At 38.8% G+C, this 27,449-nt stretch overlaps 1 protein-coding gene across 50 annotated transcripts in view; it reads right to left on the bottom strand.

Annotated features, from left to right (window-relative positions):
• Positions 1–27,449, bottom strand: part of ANK2 (ankyrin 2) — a 355,749-nt gene that overhangs the window by 50,207 nt on the left and 278,093 nt on the right. For 14 of the 50 annotated variants that reach the window (XM_037393599.1, XM_037393847.1, XM_037393610.1 and 11 more), the window contains 4 exons: positions 19,063–19,207; positions 13,715–13,817; positions 12,992–13,095; positions 1,045–1,269 (listed from right to left, as the gene is read on the bottom strand). In XM_037393599.1, the coding sequence (XP_037249496.1) occupies positions 1,045–1,269; positions 12,992–13,095; positions 13,715–13,817; positions 19,063–19,207 (577 nt within the window). Of the gene's footprint in view, positions 1–1,044; positions 1,270–8,522; positions 8,559–9,461; positions 9,504–12,991; positions 13,096–13,714; positions 13,818–17,182; positions 17,195–19,062; positions 19,208–27,449 lie in introns of all 50 variants that reach the window. The other 36 variants (XM_037393591.1, XM_037393582.1, XM_037393573.1 and 33 more) reach the window with 9 other exon arrangements.

The raw sequence follows: 27,449 nt of genomic DNA, 5'->3' as shown, positions 1-27,449 counted from the left end.
TCTCACCATCCCATTCACAGTGTTTCAGAACTGCTCTTGATTTTTTTACCAGATTAGAGCAACAGTGAAAGAGCCAAAAGATGTCTTGGGTATGATCTCCTCTCACATGCCATACAAAAGCGGTGGGCAGTTAGAAACCACCAGTCAACTTTTTTCTCTGCCTAAGCTCAATCTTTTAGAAAAAGCACTAACAAAGATAGTGGCTCTGATGACTGCCTGTTGTAACAGGATTTTAAAGCAACTGATTTGTTTCAAAATGTATTTAAACTATTGCTGTTTACAGAGTCACTTTTTTTGCAGTTTCTGAATGAAGCTATTGTAATAGAAGGGGTTCCTTCAATCATCCACTTTTGGATGCCACAGTTGATAGAGAGAAAGTTGGTAAAACAAATAAATACAAGGAGTGTGCATAACTGCTGCTTCCAGCTGAAAAGTGCTAAAACAAGCTCAGCAGCAGACACAAATCTGATCTTTCTACGGGTTTTGCGGCATAGGACAAAAGAAATGGCCAAAAAATTCCAGGGTTGTCCTATTGCTTAATTTAGCAATTTCAACCCCAGAAAAATCAAAGGCACTGTGCTTCCCTGAAAGTCCAAATTACTGATAATACAACACAAGTCTCTGAAATAAGCAGCTGTAACTTGTGTTGTATATGTAGCAGGCTTTACATTTGGGCTTTATATCAGTGCTGTGCTATTCAGACCTTAAATGTAGATTATTTAAATATAGTAAAAACTGCTTTTTCTGGCTGCAAAGGGGTCTTTTCCCACTATAATATCACAACACTGAGTAATAAGTATATCCAAGGAAGCACATTAACCTTAGTACTAGTGGTTAAAATATCTGTTTTCAAAGAAAAAAGCGTAAAAGCTTTGTGAATTGTTAACTAAAAACTGATTTATATTTCCACACGACCAGTCTGTTACCATATGTTACGAACATCTTTTTCTGTTCAAGTCTCGAAAAAGGAACCATTTCAGTGCAACTTGCAAACAGATGAAAATAGACTGAACATTATCCTTTTGGCCATATGGCACCCCTTACCCAAGAAACTGAGCACCAGAAGGTCCAACTTCAATCAGGCGGCTGGCCAGACCTTCGCCTTCCACCATAGGAGGCATGGTGGCCAGTCTGTGGCGTTTCACCAGCCGGCAAGTCACTCGTGTTGGAGCAGTGCATTTCCGCGGAGGAATAATGATCCGTAGGCCGTTATGTCTGCAACCTCTCATGGCACCTCCACGAGCATCCACCATGAAACTAACTAGGAAGCTGAAAAATCAGGAAATAAATAATTAGATACAAAGCATACCAAAATTCCTTTGGTTACGTTCCACATACGTAACAAACGACGTATGTAAATATAGTGCTTTCTCAAGATGTACAATTAGAAAAAGGCTTTCTCCCATGTGAAGCACCAAATCATGCTAAGATCATTTATTAACTAAACTGACAACTGCTATCTAAGAGCTTTTCACTGAAAATCTTATTTTACAGTGCTGCTGTTGGTAAAAATACGACGAGTCACTAATAAATGCAAGCACATGTGTATGTACCTATTGGAGACATAGTCAAGTGCACATATCACTACTCTGTACCTGCAAGCATCTATACTGTAAAGTTGGCACTCTTTAAATATTTTACAAGCAAATACATTGTATTTAAGAAAACTATGTATGATTCAAGAATGTAAAGCCAATTCTGATTGAAGGGGTTGTTGGGATTTTTTAAGGTTATCTATATAATTTTCTAGTTATTTCATAAACTATAATTTTGAACAAAATATTGGTTTTGATTTACAAAAATAACAGATTTCATTCTGGAACGTGTGGGTACAATTTGTAATACATCAGTGGAGCTAGCACCTATTTATATAAAAAACCCTACGTGTCATTACTGTTTGCAGAGCGATTTTGGTGAGATGACAATAGCTACAGTCACTGCGTAACAGGTTTATTTTTTGATTTTTGTTTTTCTGTGTTACTTTGCTCAGCAATACAATGTCCCAGTGGAAAACTTACAGATGCAGAAAGCCATCTATAGGGAGCCCTCTTCTAGCACAAGGTAAATTCTCTTGTTTCTTTTTCTTTAAACAGGAGAAAAACATCTCATGGAATTTCTTTTATGCTGAACTTTTTATAGTTCCATATATAACTAACTGGTAGATTTTGATAGATTTATTACAAAGACTGGGGACATTCTTGGGAAAGGTGTAGAACTGCTTCAATTTTTTTTATTGGTTTATGACTTAGGATCATGCCTGATGTGGGATGGGAATGTCAGGTTGCTGGAAGTGAAAATAAGAGTAGATGAAACAGAACAGCATCAGGCCTACTTCTAGCCACTAAAATAGAACCATCACATGGGGAGTTGCAGAAATGCTAGTGAAGGACCTGCAATAAAGAAAAACCCTTATAACATGAATAACAAATACAGGTATTTTTCCACTGTCCCCTTCGACCATTCTGTGCAACAAATATTGCATCCATTCATTGTCCACACAGCTACAACACATGCTGTAAAAACACAACACTCAACACACCGTGCAAGTCAGAAAAATGGATGATGGAAAGGAGCCACAAGCGCCAGTCAGAAGCACACCATGCACCACGGATGCCAGTCTTTCTCACACATGCAGTCTCCTATTCTACTGCCATTCATATACCTCTAGGTTTTGTTTAGTGTAAAAGTCTGGGTAGTACAACCATTATCTCATTCCTTAGAGGTTGGTGTTTCTGTGGTTTTAACAAGGGGGAAAAAAAGAAAATGAAAACATTTTACAGCTTTGATTCTCTGGGGATTAACTGAGAAAAATGGGAGCTTCCTTCACAAAATACATACTTTATACATTTTAAAGCACAGATGAAAGAAGAGCTTAAGAGATACTAAATGCTCAATTGTTGCAATAATGCTCTATGGCTTGCACTGCAATTTTCCTTTTGAAGTATGTATGAAGCAGTGTTATCAAAGTGGTTCTGAATTATGTTTCTGAGAATCAGTCCAAGTCTCGATTACAATGGGTGCATTAGAGGTAGTTAATAACACTGAGTGCTGGAAGAAGTGTTTCACATTTTGGTACTAATGCTATGAGCAACAGAAATACTACCCCCACAATTACCAGAAGGCTAACGAGCACACTTACTGAATTAAATTAGCATTCACATTTTTCATTGTGTAAGCTGTCATGAATACAACTTTTAGGATTCAATTATTTTCATTATTGACATAATACTCAAGACTGTATACTTTAACAACAAGATCACCTTCTTCCGCTGTCCATTACTGAACTGTTAGGGCTAGGTCATCTGTCTGTCCTATGTCCTCCTTAGTTTATCCCCCTATGTATCCCAGCAATGCCAAAAACACTATGCACTGCTAGAAGAATACACACACACAAAAGGTAAGGGTCCAAATCAAATAATGCTCCTTCTGACCACAATAATGGGTTCTGTTGCTTTTAATACAGTGCTTTTTCTCTGTATAGTGATTCCTTTCAGACTAACTAAAAGATCTGCAGTAGTAGTGCCTCCTCATAAACCACACGATAACTAAGGTAACTAGCCTGTGGTGTAGAACCAGTATAACAGCTGAAGCAGCAGGAGTAGTCTCAGGTTTTGACCACCCAGAACAAACTAGTACCTCACCTCACACACACGGTCATAGCCCTGTGTTCCCACCCCTGCAAAACTTGGGATCTGACACAGATGAATTAAAAATGGAGTGTGGCATTTGGCTCTAGTAAGCGCTTGCGATGCAAAGGGATAGCTGCATGTGGTCAGGCGTTAAGGGTGCAACGCTTTGTTTCAGTTTCAGTTTACTGAACGTGCCTGGTGGGTCAGAGGAAAGTGTCAGTGAATCCATCACAAGTTCTATCAGTCATCTATCAATGAAGCCAACTATTGCTCCAAAGAGTGGAAAAACGGGCAAAGAGAAGTATTATTGGAAGGTGGACACAAAGATAACCATGATTAGGATAAAAACCGTTAGGACATTATTATTATTCACTGTAAAAACATCTGTTTCTATCATAAAGAAGATCTGACGTGGTTACTGAATAACAAGACATAATCTGGCAATCAGGAGTGTTCTTCACAGTATACACCAAAAACCAGAATCATGCCATATCACTGGAAGAGACCCCGAGGTGACGGGGGAGATTGCTGAAGGGCTCTGTGACTTCTGGGTGAGTCTGAAACCACCTAAGAGACTGCAGGTACCCTTCGGGTGCTGGCCAGCAGAGTGAGGCAAACAGAACAGTGTGAGGCCAGCACAGAGAGTCAGGCCAATTGTAACATTAAATGTGGAGGAGCCCGTTCACAAAAACAGCTATGAAATTTCTGGAAAACAAATTTTGGAAAACTACTATGAATACAGTGTAAAAGAAAAAACTGAAGGGGAGAATTCCTCGGCTCCAGATCCATGGCTAAAAGTCTGGAAGGACAGTACACTGAAGCAGGATATGTCGAGCTGACACAGAATGCAAAAATCAATTATTTTCCACGATATCACCATTTATTTCCCAACCTTTTGCTACATTCATTTTTTCATCCATTCATTTAATCTGATTTATTTTCATCTTTTTAAAAAAAAAACATTTCACAATTTTGGATATGCAATAGAGTCAAGCAAATAATTCAAACCAAAGCATTTTCTGAATCATAGCAGCCTCTTTGCTACATAGTAGGGCATCTGGATGGTGACATTACTGCTCCAGGACTGGAAAAGCTTCGCCCTTTCAAAGGACTGTGTCTATCAATATACAAATAATCCATAAAAAATTAATGCATGACATAAAACATGCTTTCTGAAATGTGCGTTTAGGAAAGTGAAAAAATTGTGTGACTAATATAAAGGAAACATAAAATGCAAATTAATTATTTTGTTGTCCATGCGCACACACATTGTTTTTCCTCCCTCTGTTTTTTTTTACAGCTGTTAAGTGACAAGATATAAGTGACTAGGAAGAGATTGTACTGAAAGGAACAAACAAAACTAACAGGAATGATTGGCAGATTAAGCCATCACTCTGGGAAGTAGTACCTTTTCATTATAAAATATCAAAAAGAAAATAATACATAATACTAGCATATGAATGACACTAACATCATATATGCTCCCCGAAGCTTGGGGGTGCTTCTCTTACAGCATGTGGACAGGGTTTTGCTTTACCATCCCTGAGAGGTACCCATTGCATCTTTGCATCGGACTTCCCTGCTCTGACTTTAAAACTTTGTTAAGATCCTCCTGCAAAGGGCACTGGGCACCCTCTGCTCCTGCTGACTACATGGTGCAAAAAGTGACTCTTGGCCAGGCTGGAAACTCAAGAGTTTACTCCATGTTCCAGCTGCAGGAAGCACTACTGCAAGCACTATCAAACATCTGCCTACAGAGAACAAAGAGAAGGTTCCTTAAAGGGAATCGTAAATAGCTGTGAAGAGTTCAAAAGGAAAAAAAAAAGATGATAATAAAAGGGGTTAAAGGGAATCAGAAAGCTCTTACAGGTTATCACTAGAAGAGGAGACATCCTAAAAAAATTAGGCTGATAAATGTTCCTTACATCCTTCTGTGATAATTTGTCTAACACTAAAAGAAAATGTGAAAGAAAACAAAATAACTTACAGGAAGTCCATGTAGATATAATAGCTACAATTTTCACCAGGGGTTGAAAATGGCAAAATAGGGGAAGGAAAACCTTAGTGGGGACTAAGTATGGTTAGGAGAAACAAGGTAGAACTGAGGAGAGGGAAAACAATATAAATAGGAGAAAAATTTTGGACAGCTGTTAAGCAGGAAAACATTCTTGTGAGCCATTTAAAACAAAGGTGGCCAAAATAAGTGAACTGACTGATCAAGCAATGCATTGAAATTACATGTACTTCCCATCAACAAAAGTCTATTTCAGAAAATGTTTTAAATGTCCTTCCTATAACTACATATAGGGGAAGCATCCTTCTTTAGCACTGCCTTCAGTTTATCTTGGCAACCCATGGCAAGAACTTACATTCAATTGGGTGACAGTCCAAAATCAAAGCAGATTATGGGTTAAAGCAGCCAAGTCAAAATGTGTATGTCAGGGGTGACTAAGGCAACGAGACAATCTTTTTCAGTACTAAGACTGCCTTTGAGTAAGTTTCATTTTCTGCCAGTTTTAAAGGTTCAGTTAGAAATGATGCATGACACAAACATGTGACCCTGACAGTTGCAAACTGGATTGACACTGAGCTCTCCTGATATATAGCAAGGTGGTAGTCCAATATAATAGCCAAATCAATGGGACAAATCAGGTTTTGGGAAATCGTTGCCTTCTCTCCTTTGAAGAGAATGAAGGGGAACTCAGGATTATTTTATTATTTTTTTTTTTTTAATAAAGAACAAAAGCAATTTTTTTCTAGGAATAAGTTATAGACTTCAGAGGAGTCTATACACGCTTCTGTTAACCACATGGTTAGCAGTTAGATCAAGCATCATCCATTCTCCTCTAATTTCTCAATACTTACTTATAAATTAGAGGGGCTATTTCACTCTTTTTAATTTTAGAGCAATTAAAACTTACATACTTGCCATATGAAAGGCAACTATATCAAATAACATTGGCTACAGCATCCTTCTGGTTGAGGACATATATAAAAAGCCCCTAAAACTTTCAGGCTGTTTCTGTGCCTTCTACAGAGAGCAGAGGAAACAGCAATGGGGTTTCTAATGGCTCCACTTGAACAAAACACAGACAATATAGATGTATTGGATTTATCCACCTTACAAGGACAAAAAGTTGTGGTGTGTTTTCATGAAAAATCTGTATTTCAGATCTGTCTGAGTTACTCTGCTGATTTTATTCACATGGAATTAACTTGGGTTTATTCTGTATCTATGCTCAATTTGAAAGATAATAGCAGGATGAATAAATAAAATTTAAAAAGGATGTGTCAACACCAAGGGGTGTAAGGAGATACTTGTGCGATTTGTGAAGAATCACTGTTATGTAAAAAGCTTTGCAGAAGAGTCACAGTTCCAAGTGGCTGCGAATGCAAGCATGTTGGCACTCAAACGCACTTCTCATTCTGCAGCATCCTTTGTAGGGCCATGCAACCCTAGCATCGTGAAGTGTCTTTCTAGAACAGGCAACAGTCCTCTGAACACACAAAACCAGAATAGGCAAAATCAATACACCCACCACTTTCATACGGTCAGTTTGAGTACAATTATTCTTTCAAACTAGCTAGGCAGGCACACATGCTCTCATCAGGTAGCAGGAAACAATAAAAAGCTCTAACTAGAGCACATACATTGTAGGCACATTTAAGAACTTCTCTGCGTACGTCATCTTAATTTTTAAAAGAAATTGGGAAACAAGGAGATAGCAGCATTCAGTGTTAGTCGCAGTGTGAAGAAGCAGAAACAAACAATCAGGGTGCTTCAGCCATTGTAAAGTGTTCAGCTGGAGAAGAAAAACTGATAGAAAGTCTGAAATTAAGAAAAAAGGCCTCAGTCCAGCTCTCACTGAAGTCAACTGCAAGTCATTCAGCTACCTCAGTGTGCTTTCCATCAGGCTGCAACTATGCCATACATAAACAAGGCAAAATACACATTCCAGGAGGACAAAAAACATGATCCTACACAGGAAACCACTAGAGTATTGATTTATGGTAACATTCTCTTCACTAGTCAACTACAGAGAGACTGAGTGACATGACCTAAAAATATGGGTTTGTAGCTTGGGGTTTTATTTAGCCATTTAATAATTTTGGACAGCTAAATATTTAAGAAGAATTTCACCTTTCTACAGTTATGTTAAAGGAGACTAAGAGGTATTGTACCAATAAACACTCAGTTTGCCGAGTAAAGATAATCTCCTTTGGGAAGGTACCACTTCAGGTGTGCAGGATGCAATGTGCCAGTGATTCAACCACTGATTAACTGAGGTCCCACAAAAAATATATGTGGCATGAAAAATTACATATACTGGGTCTTTGCTGTCATTCTACTAGTTCCAATATGGGGGCACAATTTGGAAAATAGGACCTAGGAAGTGGCCCTGCAAAATTCTTTATATAGACAAGTGAGATGAAAGTCCCCCTTTGTAATGTAACAGTTGAAACTAAACCCATCTATAGTGGTTTGTGCTGGATTATTTGGGATGGGGGTGGTGGTGGTGGGGTGTCCTTCCTTTTAATAATATTAAACCATACCACCAACACAGAAAATGTAATGTTAATTAAGTCAATGGTTAAAACAATCTAGGAATGTATAAGGAGCTTTGTTAAGATATTTTGCAGCAGACTTACTATGTATCCAGTATTTTTTATAAGAAATAAAGGACACAGCAGATGGGACAAAGTGGACACAGTGTGTAAGAAAAGAAATAGGGCCATGTGTAACTATCACTGCTAGTCAGATTATAATTTTTTTTCCTCTTGGCTAACTCGCACTATCAAAACACTAAAGCATCCTGAAGTGAGGTAAGAGAGGATAAACAGGGTGGGTGAGAAGTGCAATGTATTAAAGAAAGAAATTATGCAGAAGTTCACCTGCTGTTGTCATGATCAAGACATGGAGAAGAGCATCTGCAATAGAATAATGATTTAACATCAAAAAGGAAAAGAAAGGGAAAAAAGAATGAGTTAAATAAAATACTGAAATATTGGAAAAACTAAACAGATTTCTAAATTAAATACATGGACATATACATACATATGCATATTCATTACATGTGAGAATGTAGGAGTGAGTATGGAAAATAAGCCTACATAAACATCCTTGGTTACAAACAGTTACTACTACAGCAGTAAAGCTAGGGTGATCTGTTTTTTCTACATACATTCTCAAACCGGGAGTCAAATACCTAAAATGTGCAGTTAGATTTTGAGTAAATCTTCCAAGAACCAGATCAGGGGGAATGCTGTTTGGTTTAGGTATCCACATGTGCAATCTGGACCATGGTTTATCAAAGGGTAAGATATCTAAAGTAATTCCACACAGCGTTTCTGATAACACAATAAATCACGATTTTATTTTCTTCCGATTTCCTATCAATACGGTCTGTCCTCCACTTTCTGGCATTTCAACATGTTTCTTGTCCTCCTTTTGTTCTGCACTACAGAACGACAAATGCCAAGCTTTCAGTTTGACCTGTTCAGGCTCTTAGTATCGTGTCACATGGCCAGTTAGTTTTCTGATGTCATTTTGTATTGTATCTATCTCCATTGCCATTTTCTTCCACTGACATGAAGAGCAATTTGCTATTAATGAAACACACCTGCTGTTTTTCCTTATTGTAACTTTCTGAATAAAGGTCATAAAGGCTACAGTATAATTTGAAAGAATTTAGACTTTCAGATTTTAGAAATGACTATCAGCTGGTCGCTGCCAGGTCCTGTTTCCATAAATATTTCCAGGAAATTAATCTCACATTGGGAAAAACAATATTATGGATTCAAAATACAACACTTGAAATATATTTTGTTTACCTTGTTAGCAAGGATCCAGCCTCCTTTTTTGCAGACATGCAACTAAGAATGATAATTCACATTATTTGTCACAGTTCAAGCTGCCCACTCCCTCATCCTTCTCCCTTTTTCACTGATGGAAGCAACAACTTCCAGAAGGGTAAACTCACTAATAATATTCCAACTGTTTTGTTTTGTCAGATACAAGCATTGATAAGCCTGGATCACCTGTTAGTCAAATAGGGACTTCTTCATCAAATTATATAAAAGAAATCAGAATTTTCATTAAATAGAAATTTTGCTGTGAGCAAGTCAGAGCTGGAAAAACTGCAGAGCTGCTATGTATCTTGCTCTAGAAAACAAAAGCAAGTTAATATCAAAGCATGAACTCAAAGCTCCTTCCTCACACTATGTCAGATTTGCCTCTTCTCTTATCTATCGTACCTTCACATATTTGTCAGTAAGATTTTTTTTTTTCACTGTATCACCAGAACCCAGGTATGAGAACAACATAATTTTGCACATAATTTATACTTTAAAATCTTAGTCAGCCTTATCTTTACTATTCACACTTACTTAACTACTGTGGGTGATAGAGACATAAGATACTGTCAAGCAATGTCTAAATGCTGCAAGTGAAAAGAAAATTTTCAGTTCAGTGGGTTTTTGCCTTCCAACTTGATGAAAATATGTGTTCTTCCACAATATAGGATATTGTGAGATAGAAGCTTAAAACTGTGAAACGCATTTGCATTTATTTAGGCATCAGTTCTGTCTCTCCTAACACTTCAGCAGGATATTATACATATCCCCTAATATTACCAGCAAAGCAACAAAACTCTATCTTATTGGATATTTAGCACCCAAACTTATGGCATATTCAGGGATCCTTATCTTTGTTCAGTATGTAAGATCAGATAGTTTTATCAGGAGAAGCAAACCTGCTTTGCTGAAAGGAAGTTTAAATGCAGGAATGCAGGAATTGTTCCTTCAGCCAATGTATGAAACTCTTCAGAAACTGTTAACTGTGTAAAACGATCAGGAGACGCTTATGTTGAGACTTGAGCACCAAAAGAGTATTACCTCTTAAGAGAGAGTAACTTTCCTGTTTTTGAAATGGCTGCCCAAGACACTGACCAAAGATCTTGCTTTTCTTTCCTTGTTGATGAAATTATCAACATATTGGGGCAACAGTTACATTTAAATTTGAAATGGATGGTTAAAACGTTTTCCCTTCCTGAAATTTCAGACATTGGAGAAGATTTGGTTAGTTACGCAAAGGCTGAAATACATGCCTGTGAAATTCCACACCAAGAGAACAGTTCTCTATAAATTTATCCTTTTGCCTAGGGGTGTTGCACTGATCCACAGAAACACTGCCCTACCAAGGGAGATCAGTAAGAACCCAACAACAGTTTGGGGTTAGCCGCTGAAGTAGTACCAGGAGAGAACAAGTGTCATTTTTCTCTGAGATTGCACAGAATACAAAATTAAGATCATCTGTGCCAAAGTGATTACTGTCCAATACTATGCCGATGTGTTACTTTATAAAACCACAGTCTGAATTCAGTACATTTCCAATGTCTTGGGCAAAACCAAGACCATACTCGATCAAAGCCACTAACAATGTTTCTATAGGATTTCTGTTCACACACCGAGAGTTTTCTTCCATGACAGATACATACTACCTCAGTGTGTGCATCTGAAATGTCAACAGTGTTGCTAGTTTGCAAGAACGAAGGAGGCTGTAGGTGACAAAAGGGGTATAATTGAAAATGTATTTGTTGTTGCAGCTAAGCGAATGCAACAATCATGCACACAGTACTTCTCCAATTGTTTCGCTTTTAAAATAAGGTCTTACAAGTGAAACTATTAGTCAATGTATTTTCCTAAGAAAGAGATGTAAACAAGATGCACCCCAACAGTTTACGGTAACTTAATGACTTGGGCAAACCTAAGCAAGATAAAAATGAAGTGTTGTAGAGCTTTTTTCAAAGGCTGAGTAATCATTATTAGAGGTTTCTTTATTACAACATTTAGGGGTATGTTAGTTGGTATGTATAAAAACAGAACATAATTTGTGTCTTGTTAAATGTCACTGTTTCATACAAGGTTGCAGAGAGCATTTCTCCTTACTAAAATCACATATTCTTATCCTACCACTGGCATCCTGGTCATCCAGAAAGATCTAGATATCACTAATATTTAAAAAAAAAAAAATTACAAAGTGATTGCACATGCAAAAAATAAATGCAACTCTCCCAGAAAGTATTTAGTTCATCCTCTGAAATCACTGGGAAGACCTACCTTTCTGCAAGTGAAAAGTAATACATTCTTTGGAAAAAGTCTGTAAACTATTTTGGGTTAGAATAAACCACCAAAACAATTTTAAAGCTTACATACTGACATATATATAAACACATACATACTGTACACATTAAATATTTTCATTTAATTTGTTAGTTTTAGAGCTCAAGAAAAGCAAATCCAAACAACCCTAGCCACAGCCAAATACCCTGCTACCAGCTAACAAACAAACTTCTCATATATGTCACTAATCAGTCAATATGCAATCACAGTTATGACAATACTGTTACTCTTCTCAAACAGGACTACCTGGCATTCCAAATGGGATTCCAGTGTTATTTTTTGAAAGATACGAACTGTATGATTGTTGCAAACTCATTTGAGATTAACAAAAAAAAAACCCTAAAACTTTCGCCTTGTGATGTCCAGCCATGCTGTGTACAATGTAGCTTCACAGAAATTAAATGCTTTTTCATGACATCAGTTTCTTATGAATTCATCTGCACATGCCTCATCAAATTTGACAGCAGGACACAAGTACAGAATTTAGCATAAAGAATAAAATTACTTAAAACACAGTAAGTAAGACCACTTAAAGTACTCACAGATTTTGAGGCCCACCAGGATAAGCTCTGTAATTTTGAATTTGGCTGGGCCTGCATTTTAACCAGTCTTAATCCATTTCAATGAGTTTGCCTAAATGCAAATGCTCACAGAAGTTCAGCTGTGAGAATACACGAACGTGGTGGCCAAATATGTGTAAAGCAAATGATACTTAGGTTGCTTGTCTATTATACAGTTCATGTAATATAAAATCCTTGGTTTCTCTGTTCAGTAATCATGACAAACACCAGAGTTGGTGCTTACCTAAACTACTTACTTCACTAGCATAGGAAGCAGTCACCATCTGGAGTGATTTGGCTCCTTGTCTCAGTTATTACTAACTTTCAAAAGGCACTGTATTTATTTCTCCATAAAATTCACACAAATGCACATGTCAACTATCTCATTAATTCCTCTTGAACTTGACTGGACGCTCACTGACTTGCAGTGATTTCAGCGGATAGTCTTGGTACTCAGGCTTGTTTGATTGTCAGAGCTTAAGAGATCATAACAATTTATTGACAGCTCTAGGAGGCAATGAATTAAAACATAACTCCTAGTTAAGCATTAGTTGAAGCTGCTGCCACTGCAGGTATTCTGTTTCTCTCTTTTTTAGTATAATGCTAAATTGATACACTCACCCTGAATGAATAGGGCTGGAAGAAAGAGCCACATTGTCCAAGTTTTCAGGGCCCCAGCTTAAGCGATATGAATTCCTTTCAGCTTCTTTGGCCAGACTTGTTACCTTGGTAAGCAAAAAACCCTCCTTTTTACTACAATAAAATCAATTAATCAACCAAACAATAAGAAGATGTATTTTTCATAGTAATGCCTAAAGTGTTTACAGTTCTTTTAAAAAGAAAACAAAGGGCTAATGATAGCATTAAAATATTAAAAACCCCTTATTAGCATTTTGTACTTGCTCAAAGTAATCATGTTACTGGTCCCTGTGATATGAATGTTATGATTTACCAAAGTGGCATTTCCCAAATCTTTTTTTTTTTTTTTTAAACTACAAACATGCATCAGGATAGTAACTTTGAGGACAACGGCCCTGAGTTCATTAGATCACCTGAATATTTAGCCCAATGGCTGTTAGCATCATTCAAAAATCAGTTAAAATGGAGAACATTATAAAGACAGTCCCTGTACTATATTCACACAGCTTATCCATTTATTTTGGAATAGAGTTTACTATTGCACAGTATAATATGTCATTAAATATCAATGAAAACTACGAGAGGTTTATTAAAATCAACAAAGCAGCATACATGACATGGTGCCTTTAGTACAATCTAAACTGTAATTTTTTTGTATTTCTGTATTTATCTAAGTGATAGGGGAACTTAAGAGAATTTGCTTACCTGCTGGCTGGGGATTACAACCGTGTCGTCAATCATGGCACTGTCCCTCAGGTAGGAGGCATGGCTCAATGTGTGAGACCTGTCTGAACTGAAGGACCGCAGGCTGGGAGGTTGCAATGTATCAGCAGTACAGATGATGTTGTAAAGGTGTCATGATAGATCGAGTGGGAGAATGAAAAAAGCGTGCTATTAGCAATATGATGCAGCTTCCAGGGGGAGCAGATAACAGTCACAGGGGAAAAAACAGAGCTTTACAAATCTGTGCTATGCTACCTTTTCGATCAACGGCCACAGTGTCTTTTGACTGATTTATTTGCTTCAAAATGCAGAACCCTCAGATTAATCTAGATGACAGCTTATTTTATACTCACAAATACTTTATACTTGGCGTTGTGGCGTAATAGTTTCCTTATAATAAAGAATGCAAATTTCTTTTAAGTAAGGCTCTTTGGAGAAGTTCTCTCTCCTGCTATGTCACACAGCAAACCACTATGGAAAATCAAAATGCTAACATCTGAAGAAAAGCTGAAATCACTCCTTTTGAAGCTTTGTTACGATCTACTCTCTCCCCTTGAAACTGTAAATAAGTAAGCTTGATATTGTCCCCTGGAAGGTACACACAGCAAGGTGAGTTGTGGCCAGCCGCAAGCTCCTGTGTAAAACAAAATTCTTCCTCTGTATGCCAACAGCATCTTTAGCAAGGCAGTCCAAATATGAGCACCGTTTTCTTTCTAAGTACACACAGCTCTACAGAACACTGGTTGCTGTAGCAATGAGAGGTGCAAGGCAGTAAATAAGCTGCTTCCAAGCACTGGCTCAGAATGTAACTGCAGCATCCACTAGCAGAAAGCAAAAAAGACAAGTAAGACACCACAGAAGGACATATTGAGGTAAATGGGGTTTCTGCTACCAAATAGCGCCAGTTTTGTCCTTTAAATATTTACTAGCAGCAGTATTACAATAGTGATTTCTTAAAAACAGGTCAACCACCTTCAGATGTTGTACATGTACTCTGTGATCCTGTTCTACATCTTGAGGGATATAGCACATGTAACTGTAGGAAGCAATTTTATTTTCACGGCTTACTTATCTATGAGTAGTACTCATAATGACTAACACACTGGGTCAGAACAATAGGCCATTCATCTAGATACATAGATTTTTAAAGGATCATTCATTTTCAGCAGTTAGCAATAAAAAAGTCATGTGTACATTATGGACAGGAAAATCAAGTGCTTTAAATGCAGATCTTTGGAAATCATATTTGACCAACTGTTTCAGACCAGTCAGCCTTTTTTAACAATAGCTACATTTTCTCCATAGTTTTTGATCCATTTTTAGAATAGCGTTTATCTTAATTTTATGAGAAATATATGACATTGAAGAATAATCAATGCTATTGATCCTTACTTATACCAACAGCCTATTTAACATATTAGATGGATTGTACAAAACTGAAAGCAAGGATAGGTATTACACAAGTATCAGCCTTAGGAAAGTCTTGAGAAAAAAAAACCAAACCAACAATAAGTAATCTCTCCTACATGTCATGACATGTCTTTCACCCAGACAAGTGGAATTGGTTAGACATGTAAGGCTGGTATTATTGGAATTACGCATTTCTGGAATAAAATTCTGATTCCATTAAAATAACCAAGAAATTTTCAATAGGGACTGAAGTTGACCCTAACTGTCTGCACATAACATTTCAGAAAAAAATTGTGAAAGGGAATCTTGACTGAAGAGTATTTTGGTTAAACATTTTAAAGTGGATTGGGTAGGCCAAGTACACCTTGCTTGCATTGGTTCTTTGGTTCAAAAATAAGCCTCAGTAGCAGACCCCATTTGCCAGCATTATCCTTTATTCTTTTCCATGTTTGACACTTTCAGAACTGCTTCGCTGCGCCATGCAATGCTTGTGAGAGGTGCACCATCCAAGTCGTAGGTTCTGCTAGTCAGCTAACATCACGTCCCGGACAAATACTGAATAAAAGGAAATATGTACTAGATTTGACTCATTATCAGTATGGTGATTCTGCCTATATTCTTCTCCAAGTACCAGGCACTGCTTCTACTACCACTACAAGTAGCCCAGTATATATCCACTATGTAGTAGCTGTACATAAGCTCCAGCAAATATCCAATACATCAAGGGTATGGACTTTATTTACAGGTAATGTATGCACAAGCATGACTGAGGTCTGCAGTAAATTAGAAGTTTAGATTTCCTACTAATTTCAAAACTTGTGTTCAGATGACACTGTCCCTTTTCTGTGTGCTGTACCAGCTAAATGAAGGGCAAACCAGTAGTTAAGAGGCCTGTACTTATGAGACTTTGAAATAAAGGTACTGCCTGAAACAACAGACCAGTTACAGAAGTGTGGTGGCACTGAACAGAACTTATTGTTTATTATTGTAGTAAGTCTTTGGGAATCCTGAAAAAAAAAACCCAACAAACCACCAAACCTAAATCCCAGAGACAAAACTGATGTCTAAATCCAGATTCTTTCCAAATCTGGTTGGTAAGTCACAGGGGCTGTGGGGTCAATAGCACTCTACTCAGCCCCAGAGACTGACCTGTGGAACCCAGGAAGGCTACAAAGCTCCTGAGCAGAAGAGTGTGTCTTGCCCGTGTTAGGCAGCGCACAGGCATGTATGACTCATCTCTTCTAAGCCCTGGATAAAGCCCAGGTGGTATCCAACAAATAAGAGCAGCACAATCTAGCCATGTTTCTAATCTGGATGACTGGGAGACCATGGGACAGCACACATCCACTTGCCAGCCCAGACAGATCTCTAGTCCAGTTGAGTGTCTCTCTTGTATATGATACAAGGTATATGTTGTTTCAGAAGCTGGTAAAAGAACCTGGTATCATTGCAAACTCTATAAATCAGTCTTGAAAACATTTCTCTTTTTAAAGACTGAAAGCCTTCCTCACACCTGTCATAGCCCAGAAAGGTGGAAGGGACTTACAATGAAATGGAGCCTTTTCATGTACTGGTGATCTGATACAGCCCAGGTCGGTTCTGGCTCTCAGTATCCAGAGGAAGAATCCAGCTAGTGTAGTCCATTCTCTTTATTTGTGTATTCTACCACTGTTTCTCCACAAAGGGAAGGAAAAGGGCTACACCTTCGCTGCAGCACGGTGACAGAAGGACAGCTACCAGCTGTTGTGATCTAGTGCTACTTCCCTGCTCCTTGCTAACTGTATCTGTAAGGGATCGGGGAAGTTTCTGTGGGACAGTGGATGTGTCATACTGGGACCTTTCTAGACAGAGGGTACTGTTGGATCAGTGTTCACCACTACATACCATACCCATGTGAGACTATAACTATTTGCAACAGCAGCATAGTTCATGTGGCTCTCCAACCCTCTGGCGTACAGCAAGCCTCCAAAATGGATGAAGAGAGACAGGTGCCATAACAGGATATAGAGACAACATGTTTCCATGCTATGTAATACCTACCTGGGCATAGTGCTAATGAAAGCATATGAAAAAGAATGAAGGGGAGAGAGAAATAAAATAAATAGGGAAGATGGTTACAAAAGAAAAAGATATGTTTTTAAATCTAATTGTGTAATGCATAAGATTACATGAGTCTAGACCGCAAATACTATTTTGCTTTACTGAATTTCTTGAAAAAACAGTCAGTATAATGCGATTAAAATCATATTTAAGCAAAAGCAATGAGAAAATTCTTACAAGTAACCTAACAGTAACAAAAAATGAGACCATGGAGTTAGAAAGATGTACTTTTTTCTTTCGTTCTTCCTCCCTTTATAATTTTGCTTCATTTCAATATAATCGTGCTTGATACAGGATGCAAAATAATTTTCATCCAACAGAAAATAAAACACATCAATTACATGCCAGTGAAAATCTATTGAAATCCACTGACAGTATTTAAAAGCCGACATACTCTAAATGGGAGCAGAAACTGGCTTAACGCTTGCCTGTACAATCATTTCTATACAACATCTTAAAATTCAAAAAAGTAAAAACTTTGTTACCATTGAAAGCATATGATAAAACATTTTGATTTTTAAGCATTCTGATATAGTTCATAAACATCCTCTGAGACTTAAAAAGTCACACAGTCACTTTGTTTTCAGTGGGTTCGCTGGAGCTGTCTAAAAACCAACAAAGACTCCAAGCTTATAAGACCTGAATGATGAGGGATTTACACATGCTGTGAGGCAAACCGAACTGTTTCCTGACATCTTTTGTTCCAAGAACAATTCATAGCCCACTGAAGTAAACAGAATGGATCCTACTGATCTCACTGAGCTTCGGAAATGCTGCCAGAATAACAATCAAGACTGGAAAATGAGGTAGGTTAAAAACTCCTTCTGTTGCCAAGATCTCAACTTTTTTCTTTTTTCCCCTTTAGTGAACCCCAGTTCTAAAGGCAGTAAATCTGGAGACATTACTGATTCACACTAGACATTGTAATTTTCAAACAGGAATGCCTGGGTAGCCTAATCTAAGCTAGAACTGTGGGTGTTAATCTGCCAGTTTGAGTCTACACTTATGCTTACTAGTAAAGGCTCTCATTTTGAAAAGGGAGTTCCATATTTTTTTTAGACTATAGTACATTCTTTAAAATAAATTAAAAATAAAGACTAAAGCTACAAGCATTATTATTCCACAAATACATCTAGGCTTAAGTTCAACTTGTTAGATATAAGCAAATCAGCAAGTTTTTTTGGACTGAAAACATGTTCTTTTTTCTAATATTTTTTTATTTATACCATAAATACTATGTTGTGCGGTAGAAGGAAAATTATTCTCTCTCCTGCTAATTCAGCCATCATGAGACAGAGAGAGCCCATGTACTTGCTGACAGTATACTCACTGCCAATCCAATGCAGAATGACTAAGTTCATTGCTCCCTTCTTTATACCTACAGCCAGCAAACTACCCGAAAGAGTCGGCTCACCTAATGCTAAAACACCCTGTCCACCTCACCAGGAGATGGGGATGACTCATAAGCCCTTTCCATAGACAACTGGACTCTTCTGCCTTTGCCTGACCACAAAGACAATAAAGCAAGCTACGCATTTTCAAGAACCAAATAAGAATCACAAACAAATTTTTTACCAGACTCTGCGTACTGTGTTAGTACCAAATGTATTCATTTCTGGACTGGTCAAGAAATATTCCTCCTGACCACACCTTCTTCCTACAAAGTGGCAACTGCCACAATGACATACCTAATAAAGAAATGTTGATTAGTGCATCCCACATCTCCCTTGAGGTAAAGATCCCAAGAAAGGAATCTCAAACTTTTATAACAAAATGTGCGCAGAATTATCATAAGAAAAGATATGTGTCCAGCCAAATACCTGTCAGATCGTCCTCCTTCCAAGCTGTACCTCAGGTAGTTCATACCATCTAAGAACTGGCTGCTTGGTAGAGAGTCATCTCCTAGTTCTCTGAGGTCTTCTGGCCTAAGGTACTCTCCTCCATCTCCTGTCATTGTGTCATCACCTTTGAACCAATGACAGAAGGGACAGAGATCAGCACACACACAAGTTACATTTCATTTGCATGTTGGGACCTAACAGCTGGATGGCACAATAAACAGGAAAGCCTTTTCCACTCAGGAAACACTGCAAACCACAAGCAATTAATGTATTTAACGAAACTGGCACATCAAGCAAGATTAAAAAAAAAAAAAGAAATCAAGGTGATTAATCAATTAGATTTAATCTGATTTTTGCTGTTGCACATACTGGTAAGGGGCAAACAGCTTTGCCACTCTGAAGCATGGTGTCTCTGTTTCTTTATCCATTTTAGCTCTCTGGTCACAGCTATACTGTATCACAGCCTGACAGTTTATGATTAAATAGAACCACTTCCTTGACTGTAAGCTATGTGTTTTCAGCTGAAAGGGTGTTTTCTGTGGCCTTATGCCTGATAGCTGCAAATCCTAATTTAAAGTCTCCATTGTCCAAACTCCATACCATATGAGGCTACCCCATCCATGCTCCAACACCCTTCTGTGACCAGCAAAAAAAATCTTATTTCTAAAATATGGCAATATCCAGAAACTGGAAATAAGCTGATATGCATAGATGGTAATGATCATTAATCAGATAAGTAATTTATAATGAAACAAAGCCTAAAAGATCATTGGTTATGTGACACAGTAACCTTTTTGATATACTCTGAATAACAAGGTTTCTCTTTTTTTTTTTTTTTTCTTTTCTTTTGGGTTCAAAATTATTTTCCCCAGGAAATTCTGTCTATATGAAGTCACAGTTTGCTTTTCCCCAGCAGACTAACAAAACAGATTACATTGCCAAGCAACGTGTAGATGTTTTTTTTCATTCCCATTTGCTACACCATTTCTCCCCGCAGTTTCTGCCTGGAGATTTCAGTCATTTTCCCAATGGTTAATTACTACTGTACAAGCCTGCCAGAGGCTTGGCATGACCCATAGAACCACACAACATGACCCTAGGCTACCAACATCTTCAACCATCTCCGTTTTCCAACCTGCATGGGCAAACATCAGGAACCTGCAGCTCAGTTACATGGAGGAGACCTGCAACTGCTACACCGGAACAGTTTTTAGGGGCTATACCTTCCAGCTGCAGAAATTTACTCCAATACGCTGAGAAACACAAAGGATTGTAAAGATTGTAAAGGTTAGGTAAGTGGTATCCATGCTGTTTCAAAGAGAATTCATTCGGGCATCAGGATAATTGCCACTTGTGTGATTTAAAGTTTAAATACAGCAAAATTGCAAACACCAATTATTGTTACTGATGCTATTTCTGGCAGAGCATCTTCCCTGCCCCTGCCCAATGTTACTGGTGTTACAAGCTGTAGGAGTGTTGGTCACTACTAAAGGAAGAAATCTTGATATTTGTTTTCATGACACAATTCAAGCCAGTTTGTCTAGCTTGATGTTTCAGTTAATAAATAAATAATTTATAACTTGTCACCTAAAACTAAGTAATCTTTGGGGTTATAAGATTTTTTGTATATACAAATATATGTAAAAATGAGATCTAAATCTTTTCAGCATAACAACAAAAGCTCTTGAAAATTCCATCTGCCCACATTAAGAGGGAGAAACTGGGCACAGTTTCACAGAAAAGAATAAAATGCGTTTAATCATTACATGTTTCCTGTCTTCTGACAGATGATGCCTCCTGTTTCCTCAGAATGTCACATTCTAAAGCACAGGGCTTAGTGAAAACTTGGAAGATATTAAGGCAATGCTGTTAATCAAACAGAAAAAGCAATTTCAACTTATATTTCAAATAAACTAGATAATCACGCCAGACATTCCATCTATAATAGAAACAAAGGCACAATCTTCACCACTTTCATCACACCCACATCCTTTAAAAAAAAATATCCAAACTCTACTCTTATTTCAGCTTTGGCCTCTCATCTAAGAGTTGTCTATAATGGGTCTAAGTTACGCTAGCTGTTTTATGTGCTGTGAACATCTGCAAACAGTAATGTCTAACCAGGAATATTTCACAATGTCTTCAGAATATTTATCTGTTGCTAACACCGCTTACTTGCTAGGGTACTAGTCTTGAGCAAGTGAACTAGAAGTTAAAGTTGCTCCCCACCAACCCCTTGTGCCCTTCCATCTTTCCTCAGTGAGCTGAACTCCCCAAACAAGTAGTGCCTCTAGTATACAAAGGAGGAAAAAAAAAATGTATTTAAGTCTAAATGATTGTGTAGCAACAAAACATCTCCTACATTTGTAGCTACCCCAGTGTCTTAATTCCTGCTTTGCAGGACAATTGCACATGCACAAAGCAAATCATTCTGAGCCTGTGTAACAAGCACTCATTCATCCTGCCAGTAACACACGCTACCATTAAAAGATCTAACACAGCTATATCCCTGAGCCTAAGTCAATTCAAACATACACAGACATGTTATCTACTGAGAATAATTTACATAGTCAGCTGACCATGAGCTTCTCTACACAGCAAATCTTACCAGATGGCAGTTTTGTGGCAGTACAAGAAATTACCCTTTCTAATCATGCTAGAAATGATTCACCTGCCATCACGCTCCCCATCAAGTTAACGACAGTAACATTTTCACCACTTACTAAGAAGTTCATGACAATACAGCCCTTGACATTAATGCTCCACGATTTTCAGTGGCCATTTATGAACTTAAAGGTGGCTTTCAATGAGTAACCCACTTAGTGATCTATCTTCTACTTACTTGAAATAATACCTTCCTTTCTTCAATCATACCAACAGACTTTCAGAGGTTTACTTGACAGGGGAAAACACCCTACAAAAGGTCACTGTGTGACCTTGCACTGTGCCCCAATTAAAGCATTCCTGTTCAGCCTTGGCCTCACCACTGCTACTGCCCCTCTCTCAAATATCTCTAATAATTTTGTCCAAATCTGCACGTCTGAGTAACATCATCTTCTTTAGAGCAGGTTTGAAAGGAAATAAAATGTACTAGAAGGAAGTATCAAGTACCTGGACTCTTTTAAAAGAAACACTGGGGGTTTACTGCTAAGGACACTGGAACAAGAAGTAAAAAGATTAAAATCCCCAAACCTACGCATCTGTATTTAAACAAAAAGTGGCCAACAGCTGAGGCCCTACACATGCTGCTGCTGTCATTTTTCCTTTGCAGAGTACAAATAACTCCCAATACGATGGGTAGCTTTTCCAGAGCACAATAGACAATGCTTCATGGTCCTGCTGCACTCTCAGCAATGATCTGGTTAGTCCATTAATCTGTTTCCAGTGGCCACAATAATGCCCTGTAACAAGACCACCCACAGAAGCATACAATTTGTACAGGTTTGCAATCCTTGGGGTTTTTTCTTTTCTCCTCAGAAGGGGGACAGAAGAAAAACAAAATAATCAGAGTGATCACTTGAAGCAAGAACATGGATACAAAGGGTGGGACTGGCAAGGGCCAGGGTTGGAAGAAGGGATCGCTGAGACACTATACGTTTAAGCAGGTTCCAGGCCTGTTACTAAAAAAAAAATGAGGAGATATGGCTGTTAAACAAGCTGCTAAACATTTCTATGAAGTGCTGGCCACCTACAAAACATTTTAAATCAGGTAACCTCTTCTGGAAAACTGGAGACCCAGCACTTTGCAGGATTGGATCCAAGAGATGGAAAAAAAGCATGGAAAAAGGAATGGAGCAGGGAAAAAGAGACAGCAAACCCAAGAATCAGAATGGGAAAATTAAATAAACATCAGGATTTAAATACTATCCTTAAGGCAAGGAAGGCCTGATACAGAAACTCAGAACGGGCAAGCAAAAACTGCACTGATGGTTGTTAGAATCACTTTACACAAAGTTTTAAATCTTTGCCACAAGCAAGTTAACCAAAGGCATATCTATTTTAAGCAGTGAAAAGCAGCACAGAGATTCTTGGACTGGTGAATCCATGCATACCAGGTGGCAGAGCTATGCAAACACTCCGGTCCAGAGCAGTAGAGCTGCAGTGCATCAGTGCTGTACCTGAACAAACAAGCTCTCCCACAGCAGTTCAGGCAGCAGCAGTGCCCTGCAGCCCACCTGAGCAGGCATCCCTGCCCAGTTCTGCACCATGATGTGTAACACAGGTGGCACTAGCTGGGGAACTTCTCCACCCTGCTGTTTTGCACAATCCAGAAAAACCAAACAGCTAGTTCTCACTGACTCAGAAGTCCCTGAACCTTTCAGATACTGCTGCCACAGAAACAATTAAAATAGCAGCACTGGCATCATTCTACAGAGCTCCACAGGGCTCTGATGGAGCCTCACACAACCACGAAGCAGTAAGGATGCAGCTGAGCCTACAAGGAGCAGCCAGTGTTGCACATACCCAGTGGTAGTGCAGTTAGTTAGGCAGGCAAAAAATGGGCAGAACATCAATGGGAAACTTCCCCACAAGCTTCGAGCTTTTAAAATGCAGCTGCCTGGAGTTTATTCTGTTTGCTTAGACTGGAGCAGGACTAAACTCCATTGCTGGTCACTGTCAAAGCCATACAGAACCGTTTTCAAAGTCTGCATTAAAATAGTGCCAACTAAGTGTCCTGGTTTCAGCTGGGATGGACTTAATTATCTTCTTAGGAGCTAGTGCGGTGCTGTGTTTTGGCTTTGATGTGAGACATTTCAGTTCCTCAAGCCTTGCTAGCAAAAAGGCTGGAGTGGCACAAGGAATTGGGAGGGGATACAACCAGGACAGCTGACTCGAACTAGCTGAAGAGGTATTCCATGCTATGGGACATCATGCCTGGTATATATACCTGGAGGGTTGGCCAGAGTGGACAAGTCATGTCTGGGGGACTGGCTGGGCATTGGTCAGCACGTGATGAGCAGTTGCACCATGCACCATGTGCTCCTTTCTTCCTTTCCCTCTGGATTTTATTCTTTCCCTTCCCCTTTTCATTATAACTGTTATTGTCATCATTGCTATTATTGTTCTTTCAATAAATACAAATTATTCTACTTTCATTATTAAATTGTTCTTATCTCAGCCCCCGAGTTCTACATTCTAACTTTCCTCTCCATCCCTCTGGGTGAGAGGGGAGTAAGTGAGCATCTGTGTGGTACTTAATTACCAGCTGGGGTTAAACCATGGCACCAACCAACCCACAAAAATCCACAACAAATTAACTTTTTGCTCAAGTCAGCAACATTCGTATGATGACTCTTACTGGTCTGCTCCGATTTATTTATTTATTAAATTTTATGCTGACCGCATATTATTCTTGCGTATCATGAATCCATAATATCCAAATACAGCAGTGGATCCCAATTGCTAATTGCTAAGATACCTGTTAGCAGGAAGGGATGCACCTTGGCAGATCTGACTGGCCACTTTAGTAAATATTTGCCTTACTCTAACTGAATAGTATGGAGAGAACAAAAAGCTAATTTTGATGCTGATGATCTCACGTGTTTGAACACAGGTATTGAGAATTATAAATCATTGAACAGACTACTATGAGAAACAGGCCACGTGCTGAGATCACGTATCTGCTCCTTCAGTGACAATTTGGCTGAAGACACAGGATTTTACCAAACCACTGAAACTGGAGACCCATACTGATATTGCTGTACTTTCCCTCTTCGTTTTTTGAAATTCTGCAAAAAGGAGTGCTATGTCCTATCTATATAACTGATTAACTCAAGCAACAATCATGAATCACTTTGAGATCAGAAATGTGTTTTAAATGCAAAATAATATTTACAAGACAGTAGCTTTCAGGCACCCAGCCACATGCAGTTCTCAGCTAAGCAAATCAGTATTGGCTCACAGGACAAGTGTTTCATTAACATTTCAAAAACAGACTAGGTTGTGGGTTTTTTTCAGAAATTATCCTTTGATATCAGGTAGCTATGCAAATGTTTGATCAAGTAAGCAGTTTTAACATTTTCATCATGCCATTCTGGATATGCATCTACAGCATCAACTCATTTAGAGAAGCCTCAACAGAAGCAGTTCCTGCCATCCTTACAGTTATCCCTGCTATGGAAGTGAACTTCAAATTACAATTGCTGTATGAGAATTGTTCTGGAAATGTTTTTCACAAAACACAGAGAAAATATAGATAAAAGTATTAAAAAAAATGAAAGAGGGCTGTGACAGAAACTGCCAGAAATTGCTTTTAATAGATGCTTTTAAAGCCCGATAGAGTTATGTGAGTTTGCCAAAATTACTGTTTTCTCTGCAGCATGCAGATAAGTCTACAGCTCCCCACATAAGTGCTGCTCCTTAAAAGTAACAGATGGAGAAGGGACAGCTATGGCAAGCACAATTTTTTATGGAATATGTAAAGTCCTGAAGCATCTTTAAAGGAGTGTATAATGCAGAGTTTCTCTGACGCTTTCCTTGGACGCCTTCACTTCCCTAAAGTCAATCCTCTATCTAATGGCCCACACACACTAGAAATTTCCCTAAATTACAGTTTTGCTAATGCTTCTAATTTCTTTATTTTTTGCCAGTCAGGAAACCAGGGTTTCATGTGTGGTTTCATATGTTGAAACATGACTTAACATGAATCTTCATGTCAGCTATTGGTAGCTCAGTGCAGCACTTGCAGAAAGACAGAAGATGAAGCAAATGGAAAGGAAAAACCCCTGTATGTCTGTCCTCCAGGATCTGTGGGGAGGGGAAGATGCTTTGATTTTTTCTTATAAATTAACACCCTGCAAAACGAATTCCAGTGTTTCACAGGTGGCTACTACAGTATCTATAAAGTTTTTGCACTGGATCTAGGTAACAAAATATAAAGGAATGCCTTTTTAGAATTGGACCAAAACAAACTATCCCTGTGTCCCTAAGCCACAGAAGCCCTGGAAGGTCATCAATATAGCAGGCATGCTGAAAAGTCTGAGGTGTGGTGGGGCTACTATGCCATGAACAGCCAAACAGGGACTTGAATGAGTTCTCTGTAAAGTTTCAAGAGAAGCAATAAAGCAGATCCCACACTGAATTCTAGGCAGGAAATAACATTAGAAGAACACACTGAGTGAAGTGATGGAGGACTGGTTTAGCTTTTCATTCCATTAGAACACTGCTTTCTTCTCAGGGAAGAGGAAAATTCACCCTAAACTGGGTGTTCATGTCCTATGAAATAGGACATTTCCTTACAATACAAAACACATCGGGTGTTAAGGAAGGAAAACTCAGTCTAGTACAGATATCTATGGCTCCCAATAAAGTGCTCGCCAAGACCCTGCACACATTAAAGTGAAAACAGCAGGGGAAAAAAGTCTTTTCCTTCTTCCCAAGGATACAAAGTATTTACTAATTTTGCCTTTGTGAAATTCACACAGCATGTACTGCTCTTTCATGTAGCATTTTAAAAAATATTTTTAAAATGTTATGTCCTCACACACAAGTCATCTTTCACAGCCATGTTGTTCAGGGAACAATAGCTCTATATGCCTGCTGCCCACAGAACAGGTAATGTTCCTCTGACTGGGAGAGCTCACTTAGACTACAACATACCTGTAAGTACTGTCAGCAGCCACAAAACCTTTGGCTACTTGAGGTTAATGTAAATGTAAAAGCAACCAGTTTTTATAAATCATGAGTGGGAATATCCAGCAGCTTTAAAGGCAGATTTAGATCAGATGGGTAAGTGGTCACAAGTGGTGTTCCCCAGGGCTCAGTATTGGGACCAGTACTGTTTAACATCTTTACCGATGATCTGGACGAGGGGATCGAGTGTACCATCAGTAAGTTTGGTGACAACACCAAGTTGGGCAGGAGTGTTGATCTGCTTGAGAGAAGGAAGGCTCTGCAGAGGGATCTGGACAGGCTGGACCAATGAGCTGAGACCAACTGTATGAGGTTCAACAAGGAGAAGTGCCAGGTCCTGCACCTGGGTCACACCAACCCCATGCAATACTGCAGGCTTAGGGAAGAGTGGCTGGAAAGCTGCCTGGCAGAACAGGACCTGGGGGTGCTGGCTGGTGACCAGCTGAATGTGAGCCAGCAGTGTGCCCAGGTGGCTAAGGCAACCAACAGCATCCCAGCTTGCATCCAAAATAATGTGGCCAACAGAACAGGACCAGAGTAGGGATGGTCCCCCTGTACTCAGCACCAATGAGGCTGCACCTCAAATCCTGTGTTTGGTGCTGGGTCCCTCACTGCAAGGGGGATGCTGAGGGGCTGCAGCGTGTCTGGGGATGGGCAGGGGACTGGGGAAGGGGCTGAGGCACAAGGCTGATGGGGGGCGGCTGGAGGAGCTGAGGGTGCTCAGCCGGGATGGG

This window comes from Falco rusticolus, chromosome 1 (genome assembly GCF_015220075.1).
Source record: "Falco rusticolus isolate bFalRus1 chromosome 1, bFalRus1.pri, whole genome shotgun sequence".
Classification (NCBI taxonomy): domain Eukaryota; kingdom Metazoa; phylum Chordata; class Aves; order Falconiformes; family Falconidae; genus Falco; species Falco rusticolus.
This window is presented reverse-complemented; position numbering and strand designations above follow the sequence as displayed.